This window comes from Parambassis ranga, chromosome 19 (genome assembly GCF_900634625.1).
Source record: "Parambassis ranga chromosome 19, fParRan2.1, whole genome shotgun sequence".
NCBI classification, from domain to species: Eukaryota; Metazoa; Chordata; class Actinopteri; family Ambassidae; genus Parambassis; species Parambassis ranga.
The window spans coordinates 21,468,564-21,492,123 of record NC_041039.1 but is presented as its reverse complement, the minus strand read 5'-3'; the positions used below and the strand labels follow the sequence as shown (position 1 = coordinate 21,492,123).

Genomic DNA, 23,560 nt, shown 5'->3' with positions numbered 1-23,560 from the left:
TGCAGAGTGGAAAAGCATCAAAATATCCATCTGACATTTATAACTGGGACGTGGGACCACCGAAAACACACTGTGGGACCACGGTCGACGTTTTTAGTGATAAAAGTGCAGGATTATTTATGACAACTTACCATTCACTAAGCCCTACCCACATGACACTGGTTTGCCAGCTGAATTAATACCAGAATAAGTACGAGATTAAATCTCACATCGAGGTCGTAAACATGTGTGTACCGTATTTTCCGGACTATAGGTCACACCGGGGTATAAGTCGCACCAGCCAAAAAACGCGTAAGAAGAAAAAAACCATAGATACATTGCACCGGAGTATTAGTCGCACCAGCGGGCCAGCTTAAATCACAAAGTTTTTAGCATAACGTTGCCTTCTGAATTCCTCTGAACTAAAGGGGGACGGCTGCAGGGCATTGAGAGTGAGACACACGCATTTCAACGCAGAGAAATGATCAGCTTCACCGCACAGAAATTCCTATAAACATCCTGTGAATGAGTAAAAGGTGACTACTGTGCGCTATAGCTGTCTGAAATTAGCGACATATCAACCACGCGCGCCGCCTATGCTCGGAATGCAAAGTGTAGACAAGCTGGAGGTGGAAGAGAACTGCCAGGAGAGGGACAGAACAGCTACCATTATATTTGTAATGGGACGTCAGGACACAAGGCTAACTAATTGTATATTTTAATATATATAAGTCGCACACCCAGCTGAAAGGGTGGAAAAAAGGGCGACTTATAGTCCAGAAAATACGGTACATGTTGTTCAAATGTCGCATAATGCTAAAAGACCTGACCAATTGCTAACACCCATTTAATTACATTTCAAATTAAGAAATTTAGGATTACAGTATCACTAAATTATCTCTTCTTGAGGGGATAAAATACTCCAGTCAAACAGTAGCAGTTCTTCTACAACACATTTCTACAAAGCTAACACCGCTAAAAAACAAGCCAACAGGTCATCAAATGAAGGACGAGCCAAGAGTCAGGAACTTGACTTGTTGGAAGTCTTTGCAGCTTTTTCGCTGCTTGTCCAAGCAGCTTCATCAGTTCTGCTGATCAGCAGCTTGGGGACACATCCACAAGTCCAGTTACCTTGCTTCAAACACTTGAGTGGTAAATAACGGCTTGTCCTATGACAGCTGGACATTACTTTGTGTGATCATAGACAAAGTGATGCCAATATTTAGTACTGACAGGGGCACAGGGCCAACATGCTGCTGTTGACCGAGTATCACACTCTAATGTGGAGACATCTGAACTTTTGCAGGCCAGGAAGAAGAGCTGATTGCTGATTTATAACCTGACAGAAATGTAAACAGAGCACCAGAAAACCCTGATAACCCCGTCATGTCCAGACAACACTACATCCGCTCAGCTGAAAGATTACGACAGCACTGTATGCCACACATTAGGGAGTTTCTACATTGGGATGCATGTATTTGCCCTCAGGAAGAGAAAATGGCGGCTCTTGTGTAGTTGGAGAAGAAGAAGTCTTAACACTCCGATACTTTTGTCACATGTGGCTGCAACGTGTGAAGTCCCTGCTCCTCCTCCTCCTCCTCCTCCTCCTCCTCCTCGGAGGTTTCAGTGTAGGAGTAACAATCAAACGCATTTATTATGTAGGAGACTACAAACACAACAGCGGTGGACAAACCAGCTTTAATGAAGTGAGGCTTACACCTCGCTGCCTCCCACTGCTCATGTCACCCTGCTCACACAGTATGTCAGCATGCCAGGCCATATGAACGCCCGTGTAATCTTCACACATACAACATAAAAGCTGTTTACTGTAAATGATATCGACCAAGTGATTTAACTGACTGCTTGTGATGAATATCCTGTTTTATCCTGATGTTTTTAGAGCATGCGTTACGTTAGCATGTGTAGAGATGCACCAGTGGGTTCAAAAAAATACATCTTTGCGTGGTATTTTATCGACTGTTTTTGCCTTAAAAATCTCACTGATCAATCTTGGAAATGTGCAATGCCTTCAGATTTTTTTTATATATTCTTCTTCTGTGGTTTCTTTTTGGTGCATTGATGCACAGCCACTTCTCTGCCAGACTCATCTCAGCATTGTTCTCTCAGACTCAGTGGTTGAAGTGAAGTGAATAAGCAGGAGAATGATCCAAATCCATTCTGTCCTCGCTCTCAGAGGACTTTCAGCTGGAAATAATGTCATCCAGCATCGTACAGCCATGTTTAAAGTTACTGCACATCTGCATCGGATGACAACAACTCATCTGCCCACATTCATTTAATGTTGTTTTTTTTCATCTGCCCTCTAAAGGGTGCATTTTGCATGATGCTTGTAATTACACACACTAAATGATTTGTCCATTGATGCATATTATTCTTGAGGTTAGTGATGTTACAAGACAGCACAGGTTTTACTGTTCTAATAGGAAACATGGAAGCCACAACAGATTGAGTGGAAGTGAATATTTATGTAAGAGTTAAAGTCTTTAAATAAAAAAATCCTATCAAAATTTTTTTTTGTTCTTGATTCTCTGCCAAAAAATAAAATCACTCACTCTCATATTTCCTGAGCACTTACACTTTTGCAACAATTTGACTAATGTTGACTGAGGATGCATCACATAGACTAAATGGCCCCGTTCACACTGGAGAAAGTCAATCCAGCTAGAGTGGGATTGAATCCAGATTCCAGACTGTTTCAGATTCTTTAAACTGGATACATTCAGACCTATTTTCAAATCTGGCTATCACACACGCGTGTCCACACTCAATCCAGCTTAATCCGGCTTGTTTGTTGTCCTCCAAACCACTAGGTGGCGCCTCGTAATATACAGAGATATACGTGGTAGGACCACATGTGCGCATGCGTCGTGCTTCTCTTTTGTCCTGTGTCGCGCGTTCTTTCGTTTATTTATTCGGTTCAAAAAGCAGTTTATTCCTTTGTAGCCCTGTGGAAAATAAACTCGGGGCAAAGATGTCGTAGTTCAGCGGTTGTTTACATACTACTTTTGTACACGACCCGGACAAGTATCTTGTAGTAGTAGTTTGCCATTCTATCAAACACCCAGCCGTGTCGAGCCGTTAGCTTGGCTGCTGCAGTGGCTGCTGACTGTGATGTTGCTTCTTCCTTTTTTAGCCAACAAATGAGCATTGAAACACAGATCATCATGATGCAAACTAGCTAACGAGCTCTAATTATCACTCGTAGCAATTATCACTAGCAAAAATGGTTATTGTGATGATACAGGAAATTGTCACATGGAAGCATTCTGTCATGCTGCTCCATTATGTACCAGAAAAAGCTCACAATAGAGTGTTGCACATGAAGCCCAGGTAGCAGATCGAAATTATCTACAGCACGGTCTGTAAACAAAGACGGACATTATGTGATGTCATCCATAGGACTGGACTCTTGTCTTCCATAGAACCTTTAACAGAGCATTTACATGCGTGTCTGTATGAAGAGCTGGTAAACACAAAACAACATTTCAATAGAGACACTCTGACTGTTGACAGACACCTGTCTGATTGATGCCGCCAACAAAATCCCTTCAAACAGAGCCAGCACACTGGAATAGATTCACACCATTACACCTTTAAAGTGTTCATCTCAGGATCTGCTGCATTCTAACGGGGTAACACGCCGTCCTGCTTCCAAAGAGAGTGTGGCTGAGAAATAATGCAGCCACCTTTTCCCTGAATTCTGAAGTCAAACGCCCCCTCAACACCTCACAGTCAAAAGATTTTACTGCTCCAGTCAGTTGTTGAAAGGAAAGGTTGGCATCATCATTTTTTTTTTGTATATATTAGCAGCAAAATGCTACTCAAAGAAAATAAAATAACATTTGAAGAGAAACACTTAAAAATCTTTCAACCAATCTGGGTGGAAACATTGATTTATGTATTGGAAAGTAGTCAAAAACATAAAACTGATTTTCTAATAAACCATGACTAGATCTTTTTAATCATAGCTTTATCACTACACTGATTTTTATATATACAGTTCAGGGTTTAGCCCTTAGCTACAAAGTTTTAATTTGCAGTTCCGTGCATGACCACTGGAGGCTAGCTGGCTCTAAAACAAGTCTGCTCAAGTTTCACAGCCTGTGTTCATGGTCCTAAATATAAATATAATATAAAGATATAACTCACTTGTTTTGAATATGTGAGTATCCTATCACAGCGTGAACCTCAGCTCCGCCTCTTTGTCTGTAGTTGGAGTTAAGGCAGTCTCTGCTGCCAACATGGCGACGATTGGAGCCGCCCACAGGGACTGAAAACAGAGCTTCAGAAACCTACAGGTGACTTCACACAAAGCTTTATCTGTAGTTTTTGGTCTCATCCACTAATATGGAAGAGGCAGGGTTAATGACCCATACTGCAGCCAGCCACCAGGGGGCGATCAAGTTGGCCTCACATTTAAGGACCTGTCATCATGTCTGACTTTTTAAAGTTCTATTGGAAGAAAGTAACACACAGACAAACCAACAGAAACAGATGTAAAAAAGTATCACTCAGCTGTGAGAAACTTTGTGTGCTTAAAGTCTCAGTGTTAAAGGAAGTTATATAAACATGGTTGGATTTGAGTTCCCACTTTATCTGGATAAAGATCACATGGATCCAGCAGCAGCAGCCAGACTCTGGCAGAAAATACCATCAGAAACTTCTGAAGGCTTCCTCTCACGTTGAGCCATCTGGAGTTCACGGCTGAAGGATTCCTCAAAGCCTGTTTGGGTTCTTACGTTTAATGACACTGACATTCTTTCACCATCATATTTTATGGAATCCCTGATTTATTATTTAGAGCTGCGTGGGGGTGTCAGGAAAGACAAAAACTTACATGGCTTTTTAGAGCTGAAATAACAAAACATCACGGCACCATCTGCTCTGTGGTGCCAGAGATCAGGCCTCCAAATGTATAATCCATGTAAAAACAGGACGCGTTGTGTTGGTGCACGCCAGCTTCATGCTGTGTGCTCTGTGGTTATTTATTCAGGCCATCCAGCAAGAAATGCAGAAAACTCTTCATAAACACACAGTCCAGTGTCTCTCTGTTGAATCTGAGGCTTCTCTGCTTTGTTATCTGGCACAGTTGTTACACGCTTTCACTCAAATGCCCCGTGACAGATCCACTGGAAGCGTCCGATGTTTAGACCTCGCTGGCTTTGATGGATATGAATTGTTTGCCTGCTGCTCTTTGGAATAGCAGCACAACAGTGGGTTGATGCTGTTGGAAAGTGATCTGACATGCTAAGAGCGTGGGCTGCTGTGTAGCTACTGACAGTGTGCTAATTACAGCCAGCAGACTTTTGGTTTCTCTCTGCTTTGTTTCAGTCTGTCCAGGATTTAATGAGCCCTCGCTGCTATCTGCTCTGTATGTTTATCTGCATATTACTTTTAACTTCATGATGAGTTATTATGTTATTACGGTTGCCTCCCACTTGAAGCTATAATCAGAAACTTTAATTGGCATTCTCAGCCACACACACACACATGCATGACTGTAGACTGCTTGTCGCAAAATGCATGAAAAATGTAAAATTCAATTTACAGTAAGATAAAAAAAATATATTAAGTCAGTAAGTTAGTAAATCCACAATGTTAGACTGTGATTGATGGTCTGTAATTAAACATGCACTAACCATACTCAGTTCTACAGAGGGGGTTAAAGCCCTGCTTATCTAACACCTGATTTACTTAAATATACCAATATTATAAAATGCTGACGGTTTTGTGTTTTAACCATTGACAGTAGAAACTATGGACAGAGCTTCTGTGATGTCACCTGTTTGTTTCTGAAGAGCTGTTTTAAGGCTTGGTGGGAGCCTCCGGGACGCTCCGACCGCCACCATGTTGGCAGCGTCACAGTCCGCCAAAACTCCAAATATGGACAAAGAGGGGGAGCACAAGCGGAGTTTAGGGGGGGTGGGCGATCGTGGAAGCAGGAAACTCGCGCTGTGATATGGCAACCGTCTGTCACTCAAGCGGCAACGCCCATAATTGTGCGTAATTTTAAGTCTGAATATAATTAAAACGAGTGAGTAAAATAATTTACCCCCTGTACAACTGACACAAGAAGGGAACCCACTATTTGAGACCAGAATGGTTTTTTGTACCAGGCTGTAAACATGTTCATTTCTGCTGTGAAGGTGGACATTTTAACATTGGAGTCTATGGGAAATGACTTGTTTCTGGAGCCAGCCCCCAGTGGCTGTGGCGTGAATTACACGTTCTGACACTTCCACATGGGCTTCAAGTCTGAGCCCCGAAGGTTGCTGCTTTGTTTTAACATGGAGGTCTTTAGGGAATGGTTCATTTTGGGATCCACCATCTAGTGGCCACCTGTGGAAGTGTGGTTTAGCTCTTAACACGTTAGCTTCACTGAAAAGCACCTGAGGTGCTTGCTTATAATATGAAGTCATATCACATAACAGCCATATGTAACCGGCCGTGTTTATCCTTTGTGATGTATGTTTGTTCTCCTGACTGCCTCCTTTCCTCCATCTTTACCCCTCTGACCATCAGTCGGAGGGTCTAATTCTTATCTAAGGCCTTGTGAGCCTGGTCCTGCTCTTTCTTCCTTGCCTCTGTTTCCGAGTGCTTGTTGGGAGTCAAGCTCCGAGTCTCTTTGAAGCACGCTGTAAAAATAAAAGTTGAATTTAATTGAATCTAAATGAAATTGGAACAGCTCCCTGAATTGTTGTTTTTCCCATCAGACTCCCTGTCTTTATGCTACAAGCTAATCAGCTCGTGGCTCATGCATTATCAATCAGTACGAGAGATGTGTTGAGCTCTACCTGCTAGAAAATAGGTCATTATTATTATTTCCCTAATGTCAGACTGCTCCTTTCATAATAGAGGTTTAACTGATGCTGCTTAAGCAAATACATGAAGGTAGTAATTTGGCTTTTCTGGTTTATCCCCCTTTTATACATCCAACCTGCCTGTTACATCATATCTGACAAAAATATTTTAATATCCATCTCTCAGGGAATCACATGTCGCAGCTTCTTTTCCCCCACAGGAAACGCCTGCACTGAGTGCTGACACTCTAAAGCAATAAAGCAGACTTGAACAAGCTCAGCATGAGTCTAATATCACTTGAGCCGATACGGGAAGCTGCTCGGGCCTCTGAACTGCCGTTTCTGCCAGTTTTATTTCCCTCGTTTCCCCTTATAAGCTCATCAACTGTGAGAAGGCTGCACGCTGAAATAGGCTGTGATGAGTAATGGAATAAGGAATTGTGTGTAAAATTTTGATGACACACACCTCAAAACCCCTGCAGCCAGCACACACAAACACACTGCAACCCTGCACAAGGCAGTGTCTGTCCACTCCGCTCAGAAACGACATGGATAAAAACATCCTGGCAAGTACGAGGCTCAGCCGCTGGATGAATATGAAACATCTCTCTTGCTATTCTTAGAAGTGAATGGGGGGGGTGCTGCTATATATAACCGGATCGTTTTGTGCCTGCCGATCTATTTTTACCCGAGCTGAGGCCTTCCTGGGCTGTTGTGGTCTTTTCTTAGACTATTATGTAATAAACAAATCTTAAGGCATGAAGCTGTGATGCAGAGTGAAGTACTCCAATCAAGCAAGAGAAAAATGTGCTATATTAAAACCAGATTTCAAAGGTCTGGATGCAGGATGTGTTCTGTGTAGCAGAGTTTGCAGAAAAACAAGTCTTAATGTGTGCTGGAATCTTGACAGAGTTAAACAGCCCAGAGGACAGTTTGTCAGCTCTTTGTAAGCTTGGATGGTTGACAGGGAGGGAAAGGTAATGAGTTGGTCTTCAGGGAGACGTGTCGTCTGGAGTGTGCTACAACATTAAAGAGAGAAGTGGGGGGGGAAGAAAATGCTGATTTTTCAGCATTAAAATGTGCGCCCTGGGAAAGCTGCTCGTCCTCGTGCAGGGAGGAAACAGGCCGGCAGAGCCCGTCCAGACTCTGCATCTGATCTGTGGTGTCACACAGACGTACAGCTCCATCAAGGCTCAACTGGCAAAAATGGAGAATTCCAATGTGACAGTGCCACGGACGATTTTCTAGAGATGTGGTTTTATTTCAGAGCTTATATAATCTTCATACAGATCAGCGTACACGTCTGAATGCATATTTTTAACAAAGTCAATGTGAGTCATATCTGACAGAGATTTGAAGTGTTATTATTATAAATATTATTCCCCTTTTATTGGATGATTTTAAAGGTGCAGATCCTGTATTTGTAGGTTAATGTTTGCTGTTGTTTTTGCATGAAAATAGCTAAAAATCCACATGGTTAGCGTGCTAATGTCATGATTATATAGGTACATATACATATATATAGGTTTTTTTCTTAGATAACAATATTTAGGGTTTCAGCCTGAGCCAGGGCTTTTGTTTTGTAGTTCTGTTGTGTTTTGTATTACTTCCTGTTTTGTTTTGAAATCACTGACCTCCCTCTCCTTTCGAGTGTCTTGTCTTTCCCTTCCTCGTGTGCTCCCTCCTCCTCCCGGTGATTACCTGCTCCGCCCTAACGTGTCTCACTTGTGTCTCATTGTCTCTCCCTTCCCTCTGTATATAATGTGTGTCTTCCCTCCACATGGTGCCAGTGCGTCTCATGAGTTTCCACAGCGTACCACCCTTTTAAACAGAGATTTCCTTCAAGTATTTCTAGCCTTAACTTTGTGTCAGTATTCTGGTGTTATTACCCTAGTGTATGTCCTGTAAGAACCTTGCCTAGCCGACTGACTATTGCCCTGAATTTGTGTCCGCCAACAACCAAACCGTGACAAATATCTCATCGACCATATTCAAAACCAGAAATATGCTAACATGTTATGCTAATATCCTCAAATATAATAGTTGGACAGCTTTTTATTTCACCTGCTAAGATACATAATGGCATTTCTGATAACAAAAAGCAGGTCAGGTAGCTGTTCCAGAGGTGCTTCCATCCATCCCTCTTATGACCCCGCTGTGTCCTGCAGCACAGGGTGATGGGGCCAGGCGCTTCCTGGTATTCAAAGTTATTTAAATTCAGGTTAATTTTACCTGCATGCCTTTTGTTTTGTATTTAATTGATTGATTGATTAAAAAACCTGGGTCTGTATCAGTCTCCCAGAATCAGCCACCATCTTTCCTGTTCAGCAGTGTTCAGGCACAGGAGCAGGTGGGGTAAATAAATCAGAAAGTTCAGTCTTTGCAGTTATTTGCAATCAGAAGTCTGACACTTACTTCTTTTTTTTTTTACCAGCAGAGAAACATTCACTTTCTCACTCTCACCCTGCTCTCATTATGTCTTGTTCACACCCGCTGTTGAGAATTATTCTGCTGCAGACACGATGAGACGAGAAAGTTGCAGCATGTTGTCATTAAAAGGAATGGTATCCTAACAGAGTAGCAGATGCAGAAGAAGGACTTTAGTTTGACAAAATTTTGCACAGTTGGCCAGCTCCTCCTCCTCCTCCTCCTCCTCGCCTCTGTCATCTGTCCACCAGACTGGACAGAAGCAGGAATCACATGACAGCTCTGCTCAGGTGACAGGCACACGAGCGAAGCAGTCTCCTGTCAGTAAATGCAAAAAAAGGGGGGTAGATCTGTCTTTTTCTGTCTTATGCTGCTGTCATGGGCAAAAATGATTGTGTTTTCCCAAATGCTCTGTAGCATCTAAACATATACTATGTGCACAATAAGATGAACAACTGAGCAATAAATGATTAATGGTCAATTTACTGGCAGGCCTCTGAAATATTGAGAGACAGCTCAGCCATGAAATGCAATGTAAATGGATCTATTTATAGAGAAGCAGAGGAAGTCATGTGGAACACGCTGGTTTGGGGAGCCATGTTCATATGGCTTTTAGAGCCAAATAACAGGGGACAAAGGAGGGGGACACACACACACTACAGCCACATTTGCATGTAAAGCCACTTTTCATGGGGAATATTAAACTTTTAGACACACACAGCAAGAATGGCAATAAATAATTTCCACAATGAGAAAGGTGGAAAGTCCCCCAGCTCACCTCCCACGCCTAAACTCCCCCCTCTCACGGGATTGTTTGGGGGTGAAAAGGAACAGAAGTGGCATGTTAAAACCTCTTTTTATTAGTTTTGAAAGGCAGCCGAGTGTTTGGCGGGGCCATCACAGCAGCTGATGGGAACACTGAAGCTGAGTAATGCTCAGTCTGAGATCAACTTCATATCAGCATGAATACCTTGACGCAAAACCCCAAATCCTCAGCTAACAGTAATAAAATATGATGTATGTGTTGAAGCTGGAGGAAGCAGGGACGCTCCGGAACAATATCACAGTCTGTATCATCACAAGGAGTTGATATTATGTTGGCATCATGGTTCAAGTTTTTTTTTTTTGGTGTGACAAGTATCATATATATATATATATATATATATATATATATCGCTGTTATTATCAATGAGTAATAATAGAAGTGCATTTCCCCAAATGGCCACTTGAGGGTGGCTCAAAAAGCATCAGTCCTGACAGACCCTTAAGTTAAAATGTCCAAACTCTGCAGCAGAGTTAAACTTGTTTACAGATTAAACTTTACTAACTTCAGGATCAGGGAGTTGTCGTGGAACATTTGTATTTTTTCATTTACAGTTCCTGTTGTTTACTGTAATAATGTTAACGAAAAAAGGCATATTTACCACAACAGGCAGACATTTATGCTCACTCCCAAGTTCTTTAACTCTGTATGTAGCGCTCTAAGAACACCAAATCTGCACAGTGATGCTAAGTTAGACCTAGCTGGCTAAGTTTAGCTTGCTTGCTGAGCTACTACTGGCAAAATACTGACTCCACAGGTTGTACAAACTGACATGATCCATGATACAGACTTATCTTGTCATGTTAACATTAACAAACCTATTCCTCCAGGTTTACCTTACATGGCGAGAGGAGATTGAATTTCTAAATAATAAGATGGTTATAGAGCTGCAAAGCTGCTCGTTACTTTAATTATTAATATATCTCAACATTAATCCCTCGATTGTTATGCCTTTTTGTTCAAAATGTCATCTCTTTATGAGTCTACCCAGCATGCTCACTAATTAAAAACGTGATACTGATCAAGACATAAAAAAAACCTCAGTGGGTGATCAATAATTTAAAACCCAGGGTAATTCCAACCTCCTCAATCTGATGTCAGTCATTGCAGCTATAAATGGGTTGCAGTACTGCTGTGCACACCATGGTTGGTGTGGGAATGCACTGCCATCTGCTGGCTGCTCTTTCCACATGCAGCTGTTTATAAAATCTCTCGGATGCTCCTGTGTACACACACAGAAAGGTGTGCAAATTTAATTTAATTTAATTTAATTTAATTTAATTTAATTTAATTTAATTTAATTTAATTTAATTTAATTTAATTTAATTTAATTTAATTTAATTTAATTTAATTTAATTTAATGTTTTACAAATATATAAATGAGCAAACAGCCAAGTATTAATGATGGACAGTTAAATAAAGGATTCCAGAGATATATTACTGAAAGTTTGAACAGATTGTAAATTAACACACAGACAGAGTTCCTCGGTTGGCTGTTACCGTCCAGCTCTGCATGTACCACCTCTGTGTAAGAGAACAAGCTTCTTTTTGTCAAGTAACTCCTTTACCACAGCCTGTTAAATACATGGGGAAACTGTCACTATCTGCAGCTGAGCAATGAAAAGATAAAGAAAGGCTCATTCAGCATGTTCATTACTCAGAATAACAGTTTTTTCCAGACATGGCAGCGCTGTGATTATCAGCACACTAAGCTAACTCACCTGCATGAGAACAGCCCACCTGTTGCCTCGTGGTCTTAAGAGAGTAGAACCGGTGCCTGGCACACTTGGTGCCCCTGAGCAGTTCAGACATACAGGCGAGATGAAAGGTCTCTGGGTGCTGTTGGTGCTTGTGGCTGCAGCCAAAGCTGAGAGGTTCTTCAATGGGTAAGGCTATGATGGCTGTAATGGCTAAAGCACAGATTGATGTGATGTTATTGTGTGTATTTTGTAATTCAATCAGCCTTGAGTCAGATGTCTAGTGTTTTATTTCATTAGCTCAGGAGCAGTAGTGCATTATTTGGACACGTTTTCTGTTTAGTCACTTTGTAATGTGGTTTATTGAATGATTCTTTTTGGAGGCAGGTTGTAAATCATTACTATTGGCACTAAGTAAAAGTGACCCAGGTATAGATCACTGTGGGACACCCATGCTGGAGGAATTTTGCCATTGAAGGGTGCTGGCGATCCGGCATAGTCGAAGCTTCGTCTTTTAAGGTCGTCCATTCGTGTGAAAGCAAACTTTGGTACATTGGTACATATTTTGGTGGCCATGGGTTGAAGGTCCCGATCAGATGAGGATTTAACAGTAGGTAACAGATTGGAGGTGTGGATACAATACAAAAACATGTACAGTGTGTGTGTTTCTGTTATTGTGAAGTACTTTATGTCCTCCCCAGTGAGGTATACCTGTACAAATCTGAAGAAAGTTTACGTTTATAAAATATTTACACTGTTTTCCACTCCCAGCTTCTGCCATTTGACACATAAAATTCCAAAAACACATTGATATTATTTAGATAGATCTTGGTAGGACTTGGCTTATGCTTATGGTAAGATTAAAGGGTAGGAGTGCAGGGCACTGACTGTGCCGCATCAGACATAGTGTGGTATAGTGGTAAGCACTGAATTATGAATAATCTGCTGAACTCTCTGTAGACTGCATGAATATGAGCACTAATGAAAATTTACAGAGTGATGCCCAGACAGTGAAATGAATTTCTTCCAGAGATCAGGTCATCAGGGTCAATGTGCAGTCTGAGGAACAGATCCAGCTCCTGCAGGCTCTGGAGAGTGAAGAGGGGTTGGAGGTACACACACACACACACACACACACACACACACACAAACACACACACACAGGCTGCTTCGTGACGCCTCTGCTTGAGTTTTCTTGGCTGCTTGAGCCAAACAGTTCTTCCAACAAGTACAAAAGGCAAATGAAGTTCAGCAGCGCCACACTTGTAATTATCCAGCTGAGAGTTTGTTTGGGCTGGAGGTTAACAGAGTCATCCCCACATGGCAGAAGGTCAGAAACTCTCTGTGACCCTGCTGCTGTTTTTCTGCCTCACACTATAATCCATGAGCATTTCAGAGATTAACCTCTCCTGTTATTCACTCATTAAAACTGATAAATAGCAGTTTTTCTGTCCTCTCTCTGACTCCGGCTTGGTTCCAGTTGGACTTCTGGCTCCCCCCTGTCTCCACTGAGCTTCCTGTCGACATCAGAGTGCCCCGCTACAGTGTGGACTTTGTGAAGGAGTACCTCGACGCCCACAACGTGCCCTTCAGTGTTATGATGGAGAACCTTCAGGTCTGTAATCCTCCAGGTGAACGGACCCTGATGGGTCCTGATTTGATTTCTGAATGTGTCTTCCCATGTTATCTCACATGCAGGAAGTTCTGGATGTGCAGAAAGCTGAGATGGAGGAGAACCAGATGAGGGAGCGCAGCACCAGAAGCTTTAACTTTGGAGCCTATCATTCTCTGGAGACAGTAAGCTATGAAACAACATGCAGTCCATTCACTCCAGATGATACCGTGGCCACGTCCCCTTCAGGGGCTGCATTCTCAGACCAGATGAGTCACAGTGGTGCACAAATGAGGTACACATTAAATATCTCTGTCACACCCACACAGATCTACAGCTGGATGGACACTCTGGTGGCTCAGCACCCCAAGCTGGTTACCAAGCAGGAAATTGGACGATCCTATGAGAACAGACCCATGTATGTTCTCAAGGTAGGATGGAGCTGTAACACCTCACACAGGACAGCAGCTGGTGTTCTTGAAAACATCTAGTTTCATTCTTCTAACCACTTTAAGTATGACTTGGTAGCTGACACTTTGTGTTTACTGTAGTTCAGCACTGGAGGCTCTAAGCGTCCTGCTATCTGGATCGACACAGGCATCCACTCCAGAGAATGGGTGTCTCAGGCTACCGGGGTGTGGACCGCCAACAAGGTTTGTGTATAACTCTTGTAACACAGTAGAACTTATCTTTTTTTGTCTCTTGACCTTTCTATAAAAATCTGTGTACGGTATGTTTTTTCTAAGATTGCCTCTGATTACGGCACCGACGCCTCCCTGACCTCCCTGCTGAACTCCATGGACATCTACATGCTGCTGCTGGCCAACCCTGACTAAGAGCCTGAGAGATTTGTAACGTTTCTGGTTTTACTGTCCAACATATTTCACCCTGTGTCTTTTATTAGAAACATGACGACGTTACTTAATTACTGCTTTGAACACAAACAGTGTTTAAACGACACGCTGACTGATGTTGTGCGACCTACAGGACCGTATGTGGCGTAAGACCCGCTCCAAGGTCTCCGGCTCTGTGTGCCGTGGCGTTGATCCCAACAGGAACTGGGATGCAGGCTTTGGTGGTGAGTTCATTTGTGCCTAAGGGTCAAAAATATCAGTTATTGTTGGTTTTAGTATAATTTTTTTTGTATGCCTTCACGAAAATAGGATGAAATTTCTTTAATTTTAGACCAAATGTCCCGCTCAGCATCACAGGAACGCCTTGAAGGAATATCTTGTGTGCACTATCTGTCCCTGGTCATGTGTTTCCAGGCCCCGGTGCCAGTAATAACCCCTGCTCCGATTCCTACCACGGCCCCGCGGCTCACTCTGAGGTCGAGGTGAAGAATGTGGTGAACCTGATCAAGAGTCACGGCAACTTCAAATCCTTCATCTCCGTCCATGCCTACTCCCAGCTGCTCATGTACCCCTACGGCTATTCCTGCAAAAACGCATTCCATCAGGCTGAGCTGGTAAGAAAGATGAATATAAAGAGAGAATATTCAAGCTGACACATATTCTCTGCTGCAATTACTGTCCAATTGCAGCCTGTGTTAACAAGAGGAGTGCAATTTCTCACCTAATTAAAATTTAATGGATGAAAATTTGAATCATTTGCTTCAGGGTTGATGAATTATAAACAAATACATATGACAAATTATCTCCTTTAACTCAGCCAGATATTATGCTTCAATGCGATCTCACAGAGCCGATCTGGTGCTTAAACATGCTCGTAATTTGGGAAATACCTTATTAGCTAACAATACAAACCTGTAAATATGGAGTCTAAGTTTCATGCAGTTTCATCATCGTGTTTTCTTTCCTATAGGACTCTGTGGGCAGAGCGGCCGTGCAGAAACTCACATCCCTCTATGGCACCAAGTACAAGGTTGGAAGCATCTGCAACATCATCTGTAAGTTTGTGTTCGACACCAACTCTTCATGTAAAGTTACAAATAGATAAAATGTTGAGCTGCGTTGGAACCTGTGAACCTCATTTCATACAACTTTTTACCTTTAATGCAGTGAAACGTAGTTTTGAGCTGTAGTAATAAATGTGTTATTACAACTACTACAACATCTGTCTCTTCCTGGATGCTCAGATCAAGCCAGTGGTGGTAGTATCGACTGGTCCTACAACCTGGGCATCAAATACTCCTTCGCCTTTGAGCTGAGAGACACCGGTCGCTATGGTTTCATCCTGCCAGCCAATCAGATCATCCCCACCGCCACAGAGACCTGGCTGGGCCTGAAGCACATCATGGAGTACGTCCGGGACCATCCTTACTGATGGAAATGTGGATCAATAAACTTTAAAATCAATTGAACTCAGATTAAACGTGCAGCTTTTCTCATCATTCAGTGATCAATAAAGTCATACAAACCCTATTAGTCTGTGTAATGTTTGAAAGCCCCAAGGTGGACCACAGGGTTGTTTTATACTCTTATACTGCTGTGATAATGACTTTCTAAATAAGATGTGATGTACTTTCAAAATAAGGGACAAATTGGGAAGCCCTGCTTTTTCTTTTTACATCAAAAACGTTTAAAGTGTGGTGTATTTTTCTTATTTTCCTTGTTTATCGTTTTTGTTATGTGATATAAATATATAACTTTCACTAACTTTGTCTAAAACTACCTATTAATCGCATCTTTACTTTTATTTTTAAGTTTCCCGCTTCTCAATGAGCTTCACTTCCTAGCTGACTGCGGGACTATTTGCTGGATTCACCTCAACCATTGGGATTAAAATGGTTTATTTGAGACAACTTGATGTAGAAAACTTTAAGTCGTGGCGAGGGAGGCAAGTTATCGGTCCGTTTATGCGATTTAGTTGCATTATTGGCACAAATGGAGCCGGTAAGTAATTTTTCTTTTTTAAGCTAATGTTAGCTGTCAATCTGCTAGCATCAAGCTAGTAGACGTAATATTTAACATCAGTTTAATCGTCTTTTTAAATTCTTTAGATCAGGTTTAAACACGGGTATTTCAAAGATACACGAAGTGTGAACAGATGGCTATAATTTTGTATTAAAAATACCAGAATGTGTGCCAGAATGTAATTTTAGTTTACATTACTTGTTAGCTTGATTATAGCTTAGCGAGCAGACATTAGTGATTAATATGGCTACCATAGCTAAGCTGTTAGCTGATAACACGTTAATGTAAGTGTTATTTATAGATGTGTTGGTTGTGTAAAATCACTCTAGGTAAGTCCAATGTTATGGATGCAATGAGTTTCGCTATGGGGGAGCGGGCCGTCGCCCTTCGGGTGAAGAGCCTGAGAGAGCTGATCCATGGAGCTCACGTCAGTAAGCCCGTGTCAAACGCCGCCTCCGTCGCCATGCGGTACTGCGACGATGAGGGCCAGGAGGTCGTCTTTTGCCGGCGTATCAACGGTCAGTGATCATAATCATTTGGATATTAGTGTGTTTGATTGTTATAAAGATGCAACCACAGTTAATGAAGATATAAGGATGGAGTAAATTCCCCTAAAGATAGTTATCAACCTGATATTATAAATTTTTTATGATGAATATAAGTATTATAAAAACTATCATACAGTTGCCATAGTTTTCTTTTGTGACGCTGTGTTTCAGGGGACTCGTCTGAGTATTGCATCAATGGGCATCATGTTACTTTTGCCAAATACGCAGAGGAGCTGGAGATTATTGGCATTGTCACCAAAGGTCAAAACTGTCTGGTGTTCCAGGTAAAATGCCAGAGGACTGCTATGAAATGCATAAAAGCATTTTAAACCATGAATAATGCAATGAAATATCAGATTTACTGGGTAACGTTTCAGTACCTTTTCATCCTCCTCATTAGGGAGCAGTGGAGTCCATAGCTTTGAAGGACCCAAAGGAGAGGACCAAGATGTTAGAGTCTATCAGTCAGTCCAGGAAATATGCAGCAGAGTACCAAGAGAAGAAACAGGCCATGCTGAAGGCTGCAGAAGAAACGCAATTCCACTTCAACAAAAAAAAATCTGCCACTGTGGAGCGGAAACAGGTGTCCCAGGAAAAAATGGAGGTAAGAATCTGTTCTGTACATCCCTAAAGCAATGATGGAAATATTGTCATTAAATATTCTTGACACACAGACTGCATCAATTAGGAGCTTGACAGTGTAACCTTTTTAACTGGAAACTGTCTCTCTTGTGTGACATACATAAACATAAAATGTCTGCTGTGCTCCCATTTGCACTCCACCTATGTTAATGATGTATTATTTCTTAATTACAGTGTTCAATTTTATGACTGTGACCACACAATCCACAGATTAACAACAGCTTGTGCATATAATTGAAGCCCATGCATCACTGATATGGAATAACATGAATGCTATCATGAACTGCAGTTTAGCGGCTTTCCCTTCCACTCTACCTCACCCTACTTCTAGGCCCAGAAATACCAGGCATTGGTGGATGACCTCTACAGCAAACGACTGAGTCTGAGCCTCGCTCAGCTGTACCATAATGACACTGGGATTAATACTGTCAGTGACACCCTGAAGGAAAGACAGCACACTGCAGCTACTAAGAACAATGAGCTGATGAACTGTGAGCAGGTTTTCAAAGCCCTCAAGAAGGAGCATGGACGGCTTGTTAGAGAGCAGCAGCATATGGAGAAGGAGATTCGGTGTGTTTGTGTCTGTTTGTGGGTTGAACTTGCCATGTCTGAGCAACATTTGTAATGAGAACATAACACAGTTGTAATGATTTTTTTTGTTTCCCAACTTCCTTTCTTTAAGTTTAAAAATCAAGCAGTATATATTATCAATACATTAGGAGTTATGTCTGTTATTATGCATACTAACCACCTGTCACTGTGCCGCAGTGCCCAGGAGCACACCCTGTCCCAGTCTCAGTCCCAGTATATCAAAGCCAAAGTAAACACCTCTTATCACCTGAAGAAGACTGAAGAGGCTGGTTATACCCTCAAGAAGGGTCAGAAGCAGTTGGCTGTTAAAGAACAAGAGCTGGCAGATAGTAGGCAGGAGATCGCTGAGCTTGAGAAGACCTGGAGACACTACGAGAGGCAGGTCCAGGAACAGGGAGCCATCCAGGGGAGAGACATTGAACTGGATGAGGATCAGGTGATGATGGATGATGACAAACAATCCAAACAATCATATTGGTCATGTCATCTTTATCAGGTTTTTGCATGTACCTCTGTTATAGCTGGAGCGTTACAAAGAGCTGAAGGAGCTGGCCCAGAAGCAGGGGGCTGTCCACATCCAGCAGGCAGAGAAGCTGCACTGGGAAGTGAAAGCAGACAATGAAAAGATGGCTTTTGACCAGCGCAGAAGGAAGGAAGTGGAGGTTAGTGATATACTGTAGTTATACCCACATGTTGTAGTTTGTAAGTGTAGATTAAACAAATGATTGTTGTATCTTTTGAAGGCTGCCATCAGGAACAGCCAGTCTCACCTGGAAGATTTGACTTGCCGAGCAGAGAAACTAGAGCAATACACCGCAACCTGCATGTATGGCATTATGTGTATGAATGGATGTACCGCTATACTAATGTGCCTATTGAAACTTTGGGGCTGACTGTCAGTTATACATTTCACTATAAGCCTTAAAATCTGAATATCAATGTAATATCAAAACAAAACATCATTAATTATGTATGTTTGACTCAGGTCATCTCTTGAAGAGTGCCGACAGCGGGAGGAAAGCCTAACAGCAGAGCTGCAGGAGGGCAGCCAGCGTATGGAGAAGGTCAACCAGGAGCTGGGCCAAGTGATGAGTGAGCTGCGAAATGCCAGTCTGGACAACCAGGAAAGCAAACGCCAGCTGCAGCGCAAAGAGCTCCTAGAGAAGCTCTGCAGACTCTATCCTGAATCTGTGGTGAGAAAAAATATCCATAATGTGTATGCATCATTAATGTACCTAAAGTACATTAATTCCTACAAAGAAAAAGTGTGAACTACTCTGTAACTTATCCTGCCATAGTACGGCCGACTGTGTGACCTCTGCAGCCCCATCCATAAGAAGTACCAGCTGGCTGTGACCAAGGTGTTTGGCCGCTACTTAAATGCAATCGTCGTGGCAACAGAGAAAGTAGCCCGTGACTGTATCGTCTTCATCAAGGAGGAGCGACTTGAACCTGAAACATTCCTGCCAGTCGACTACTTGAATGTAAGTTTAAATGTATTTAACTGTTTTTTTTGTACCTTTGATAATCAGAATAGCACACTGACAGGTCACTGCTGTGTGCACAGATGTCTCCTCTGAATGAAAGATTGAGGGAAGTACCTGGTGCCAAGATGATGGTCGATGTTGTACAAGTAAAGGCTCCCACAGGCGCTGCCCAGCTGAGGAGAGTGGTGCAGTTTGTCTGTGGCAACGCCCTGGTTTGTGACACCATCAAACAGGCTAGGAGTGTGGCCTTTGATGGACCAGAGCGCCATAAGGTACAAATGCCTGTTACTATGTAACGGAGAGGAGCCCAAAAATATTTCTCATTTTACATCAAAGGTTTTGTTCCTGTAGACGGTAGCCCTGGATGGGACGCTGTTTGCAAAGTCAGGTGTGATCTCTGGAGGCTCCAGTGAGCTGCGACACAAAGCCCGCTGCTGGGATGAGAAAGACGTGAAGCGGCTAAAGGAACACAAGGACCGGCTGACCGCTGAGCTGCGCGTGAGTATACAGACAGAATGTAGCAATGTTTTATTTATTGCTGAACAGTCTTGTCCGTGTAGCACATGTTTTGATTTGGTTCTGTAACAGGATTTGATGAGGCTGAAGAGAAAGGAGTCAGATCTGAAAGACATCACTGCAAAGGCTCAGGGTATTCAGACCCGACTCAAATACTCCAAGCATGACCTGGAAAACCTTCAGAAGAAAGCCATTGTTAAATGCCAAGCGGTAGGGCACATGATTCTGGTGTTGTCATAACTGAGACTGCGGTCCTGGTCCTGATGTATGTGTAGGCTCAATTGAGCCCCAAAGCATTTCTACCCACAGCACAAGGATGTGTTGATTCATGGTGCATGAGGTGAAACGACAATTTCCTGATGTCTGTTTCAGGATATTTCTCGCATGGAGAGTGAACTAGCAAACCTGGACTCCCAGATTCAGATGCAGCAGGAGAGCGTGGAGGCAAAATATGAAAAGATGAATAGAATCAGACACCAAATTCATCAGGTACAGCCCTCAGATACAGATTTAACAGTCTGTCAAGATTCTGACCATGACCACAGCTTACTGTACTTTGTGTGTGTAGATGGAGGACTTGGTGTTTTTGGACTTCTGTGCTGAGATTGGCGTGGACAACATCAGAGAGTATGAGCAGGAGCACTTGACGCAGAAGGCGGAGCTCGACACAAAACGGTGCGACAGTCACGCACCGGTGTGCTAAATTTAACCTGCCAAATCTGTGAAGATACAACAACATTGAATCCTTTCATACATCCTCCCCTTCAGGCTGGAGTTTGAGAGTCAGTGCGCTCGTCTGAACGCACAGGTTGAATATAAACAAAACCAATTGCAACAGGAGAAGAAGAAGCTCCAAAAAATGAAGGACACCATCAAAGTGGAGGAGGCAATAGTTGCTGATCAGAAACAGGTAATCAACTTTCACTGTTAAAGGTTAAACATGTGGTCCATTTATTGATTGCATATTTATTCTGCTCATGCAGAATGAGAAGAAGCTGTTGGTGGTGGTGGAGCAGGGGCAGAACAAGCTGCTGGAGCTGAAGAATCAGCTGCTCTTCAAAAAAAGCCAGGTGGCTGCTGCCAAAGCTGAGCTGGATCAGAAAACCCAAAGTCTTCAAGAAACTAACAAGTAAAACTCTTTGATATTAACAGTCCTTAGTATCGTGCTGTTGTGTGATTATTTGCTGGTTTCCCCCTTTGACACCTATGACAGAAGTTACAATTAACCCACCATAGCTGCACATGCAGATTAGTATGGCACTTATGAGCTAGCTGGATTTATGACATCTCAGATTCACCCAAATCCCACTTGCCAATCTTCATACGATCACTGTCCTGTGACAAAGTACAGGCACAACACACATCCACAAGACCAAATCATGCCTATTGTTCTTTTTTTAATTGTATCAGAGAGTTGGTAAGGCTTCAGCGGGAGGTGATGACTGCAGAGACTTCCTTGGAACAGAAGCGCATAGCCAGACACAACTTGCTGTTGGCCTGCAAGATCGAGAGCCTGCCCATCGCTCTGCTGTCAGGGAACCTGAATGACATCAGTGAGGTGCAGGTAGGACACAGATGTGTGGTGGACCAGCACTTTTTTTTACTGGACATGGTAATGAAAGGATTTGAAGCAATGCTCAGTCTGGTCTGATCTGGTCTGCAGCTGGACAGTGAATCTGAAAGCACTTCAGCCACGATGGACATCTTCGAGAGAGAATCACAACTAGTCATTGACTACTCTGAACTGGAGGCAGAGTTCAGGGTGAGACATGGATCCTCATCAAACAGTGCAATGTACGACTGGCATGTAACACAGAGCATGGAGTGCATGTGTTTTGTGTTAAAAGGGTCTGCAGTCTGAGGAGGAGGTCGAGGCCTTCATGGAGAAGCAGAAGGAGTCGGTCCACGTCATAGAGGAAGTGCTGCATCGTACTTCTGCTCCAAATCTTAAAGCTCTGGAAAAAATGAGGCTGGTGAAAGACAAGCTACAGGAAGTGACTGATGGTATTTAATGAATACCCTTGGTTGGAGGAATGTCTTTAAATAGTGCCCTGCCTTCTAAATCACAGCCACGTGGTTTCCCTCCCTCACACTCAGCTTTAGATGCCAGTGCCAGGGCTGCCAGAAAGTGCAGTCATGAGTTTGAACAGGTCAAATCCCAGCGCATCCGACTCTTCACTGAGTGTTTTGAGCATGTGTCTGTCATCATCGATTCCATCTACAAAAACATATGCAGAAACTCCGCCGCCCAGGTGAGACTATCTAAATGCACTCAAAAGCAACACTGGTTCAAGGGTCTATCGTTCTCTCATGAAGGGCACTGATTATAAGAGGTGTCACAAACAAAAACCAGTCTGCTGCGTGTGTTCCAGGCCCTTCTGACTGCAGAGAATCCAGAGGAGCCTTACCTGGGCGGCATCAACTACTGCTGCGTGGCTCCAGGGAAACGCTTCATGCCCATGGACAATCTGTCTGGTGGAGAAAAGACTATCGCTGCCTTAGCCTTGATATTTGCCATACACAGGTGATAATGCATGTGACAGAACGATTACAAAGCTGCTGTTCATTCTTAAATAGAAGGCATTTTTATTTGTCATGTATGTGTAAATGTACCCACATATCTGTTTGTGTGCTTCTTCCCAGTTTCCGCCCTGCTCCTTTGCTTATTTTGGACGAGCCAGATGCAGCCCTGGACAACACCAACATTGGCAAGGTAAGAGTTCCGCTGTAATGGGGGGGATGACAACTTTTTTCAACCATCGATTAGTTCATTAGGCAGTTTTAGGGCAGTTTTTTTTAATGTTGCTCATGTGCTTCATCCAGGTGACCAGTTTCATCAGAGATGAATCCAGGGAGAACATGCAGATCATCGTCATCTCCCAGAAGGAGGAGTTTTTCAGCAGAGCTGACGCTTTGCTGGGAGTCCATTCAGATGTAACACACCTTTAAAATGAATTGCAGCAGAGATGTTTTTAACTCATGTATCGTATGAGGATTATAATTGCTACAGCATTCTTCTTTTTATAGATTGATGAATGCATGTTCAGCCGCATTCTGACCCTGGACCTGCGCCCTTACCCTTTGGCTGACGAGAATATTGGGACACAGACTGACACCGAACTAAAAACAGAGGGAAGCCTGGAGTCATCTGCATAAAGTGATGTATCCAGCATTCATGCATGACTTTTTTGTTGGCCTGGGCCATGTTTTTAATGTTTTAATTGTTTGTCCAGGCACCTTATAAATGACAAAAATGACCTCTGTGTCCCAAGTTTAAAATGTTTTTTTTTTTTTTAAATGTTTACCTGGCTGGATTTCCACAGCAATTGGTTTGCAGGTTGTGGGTTATGTTGTTTATTAAATTCTTACAATTATTGTGAATAAAAAGAATAAACCCAGATACAGTTTTGTTGGATATGTTGTTTGTGTGTGACATGTTGTTGTTGTTTATTAAATCTACATAACTGAAGGTAGTGTTCTTTCTGTCTGTGGATCAGATTAAAGTTTATCCATACAAAGAATGCATTCTCTATTATTGGTC

General features: G+C 42.6%; 3 protein-coding genes across 3 annotated transcripts in view; all 3 read left to right on the top strand.

Moving 5' to 3' along the window:
- LOC114451718 (copine-8-like) overlaps positions 1-8,048 on the top strand; it is a 75,447-nt gene extending 67,399 nt beyond the window's left edge. The window contains exon 21 of the mRNA XM_028430526.1: positions 7,914-8,048. Coding sequence (XP_028286327.1) covers positions 7,914-8,048 — 135 coding nt within the window. The remainder of the gene's footprint in view (positions 1-7,913) is intronic.
- Positions 8,049-11,809: 3,761 nt separating this feature from the next.
- Positions 11,810-15,743, top strand: cpa4 (carboxypeptidase A4). Its single transcript, XM_028430920.1, is given in 11 exon segments — positions 11,810-11,936; positions 12,778-12,859; positions 13,228-13,362; positions 13,446-13,544; positions 13,689-13,790; positions 13,911-14,012; positions 14,106-14,210; positions 14,347-14,437; positions 14,628-14,827; positions 15,184-15,268; positions 15,458-15,743. Coding segments are annotated over 11 exon segments (1,254 nt in total). The 5' UTR covers positions 11,810-11,871; the 3' UTR covers positions 15,646-15,743.
- Positions 15,744-16,105: 362 nt separating this feature from the next.
- smc1b (structural maintenance of chromosomes 1B) lies at positions 16,106-23,175 on the top strand. The gene is made up of 25 exons (XM_028430525.1): positions 16,106-16,214; positions 16,565-16,753; positions 16,955-17,067; positions 17,184-17,387; positions 17,757-17,995; positions 18,194-18,452; positions 18,538-18,678; positions 18,760-18,842; positions 19,002-19,209; positions 19,315-19,500; positions 19,584-19,775; positions 19,855-20,001; positions 20,092-20,229; positions 20,392-20,508; positions 20,588-20,694; positions 20,788-20,929; positions 21,003-21,148; positions 21,430-21,583; positions 21,683-21,781; positions 21,867-22,023; positions 22,117-22,271; positions 22,392-22,543; positions 22,663-22,732; positions 22,843-22,953; positions 23,047-23,175. The coding sequence occupies exons 1-25, from the start codon at positions 16,106-16,108 to the stop codon at positions 23,173-23,175; spliced, it is 3,747 nt and encodes a 1,248-aa protein (XP_028286326.1).
- Positions 23,176-23,560: the final 385 nt, after the last annotated feature.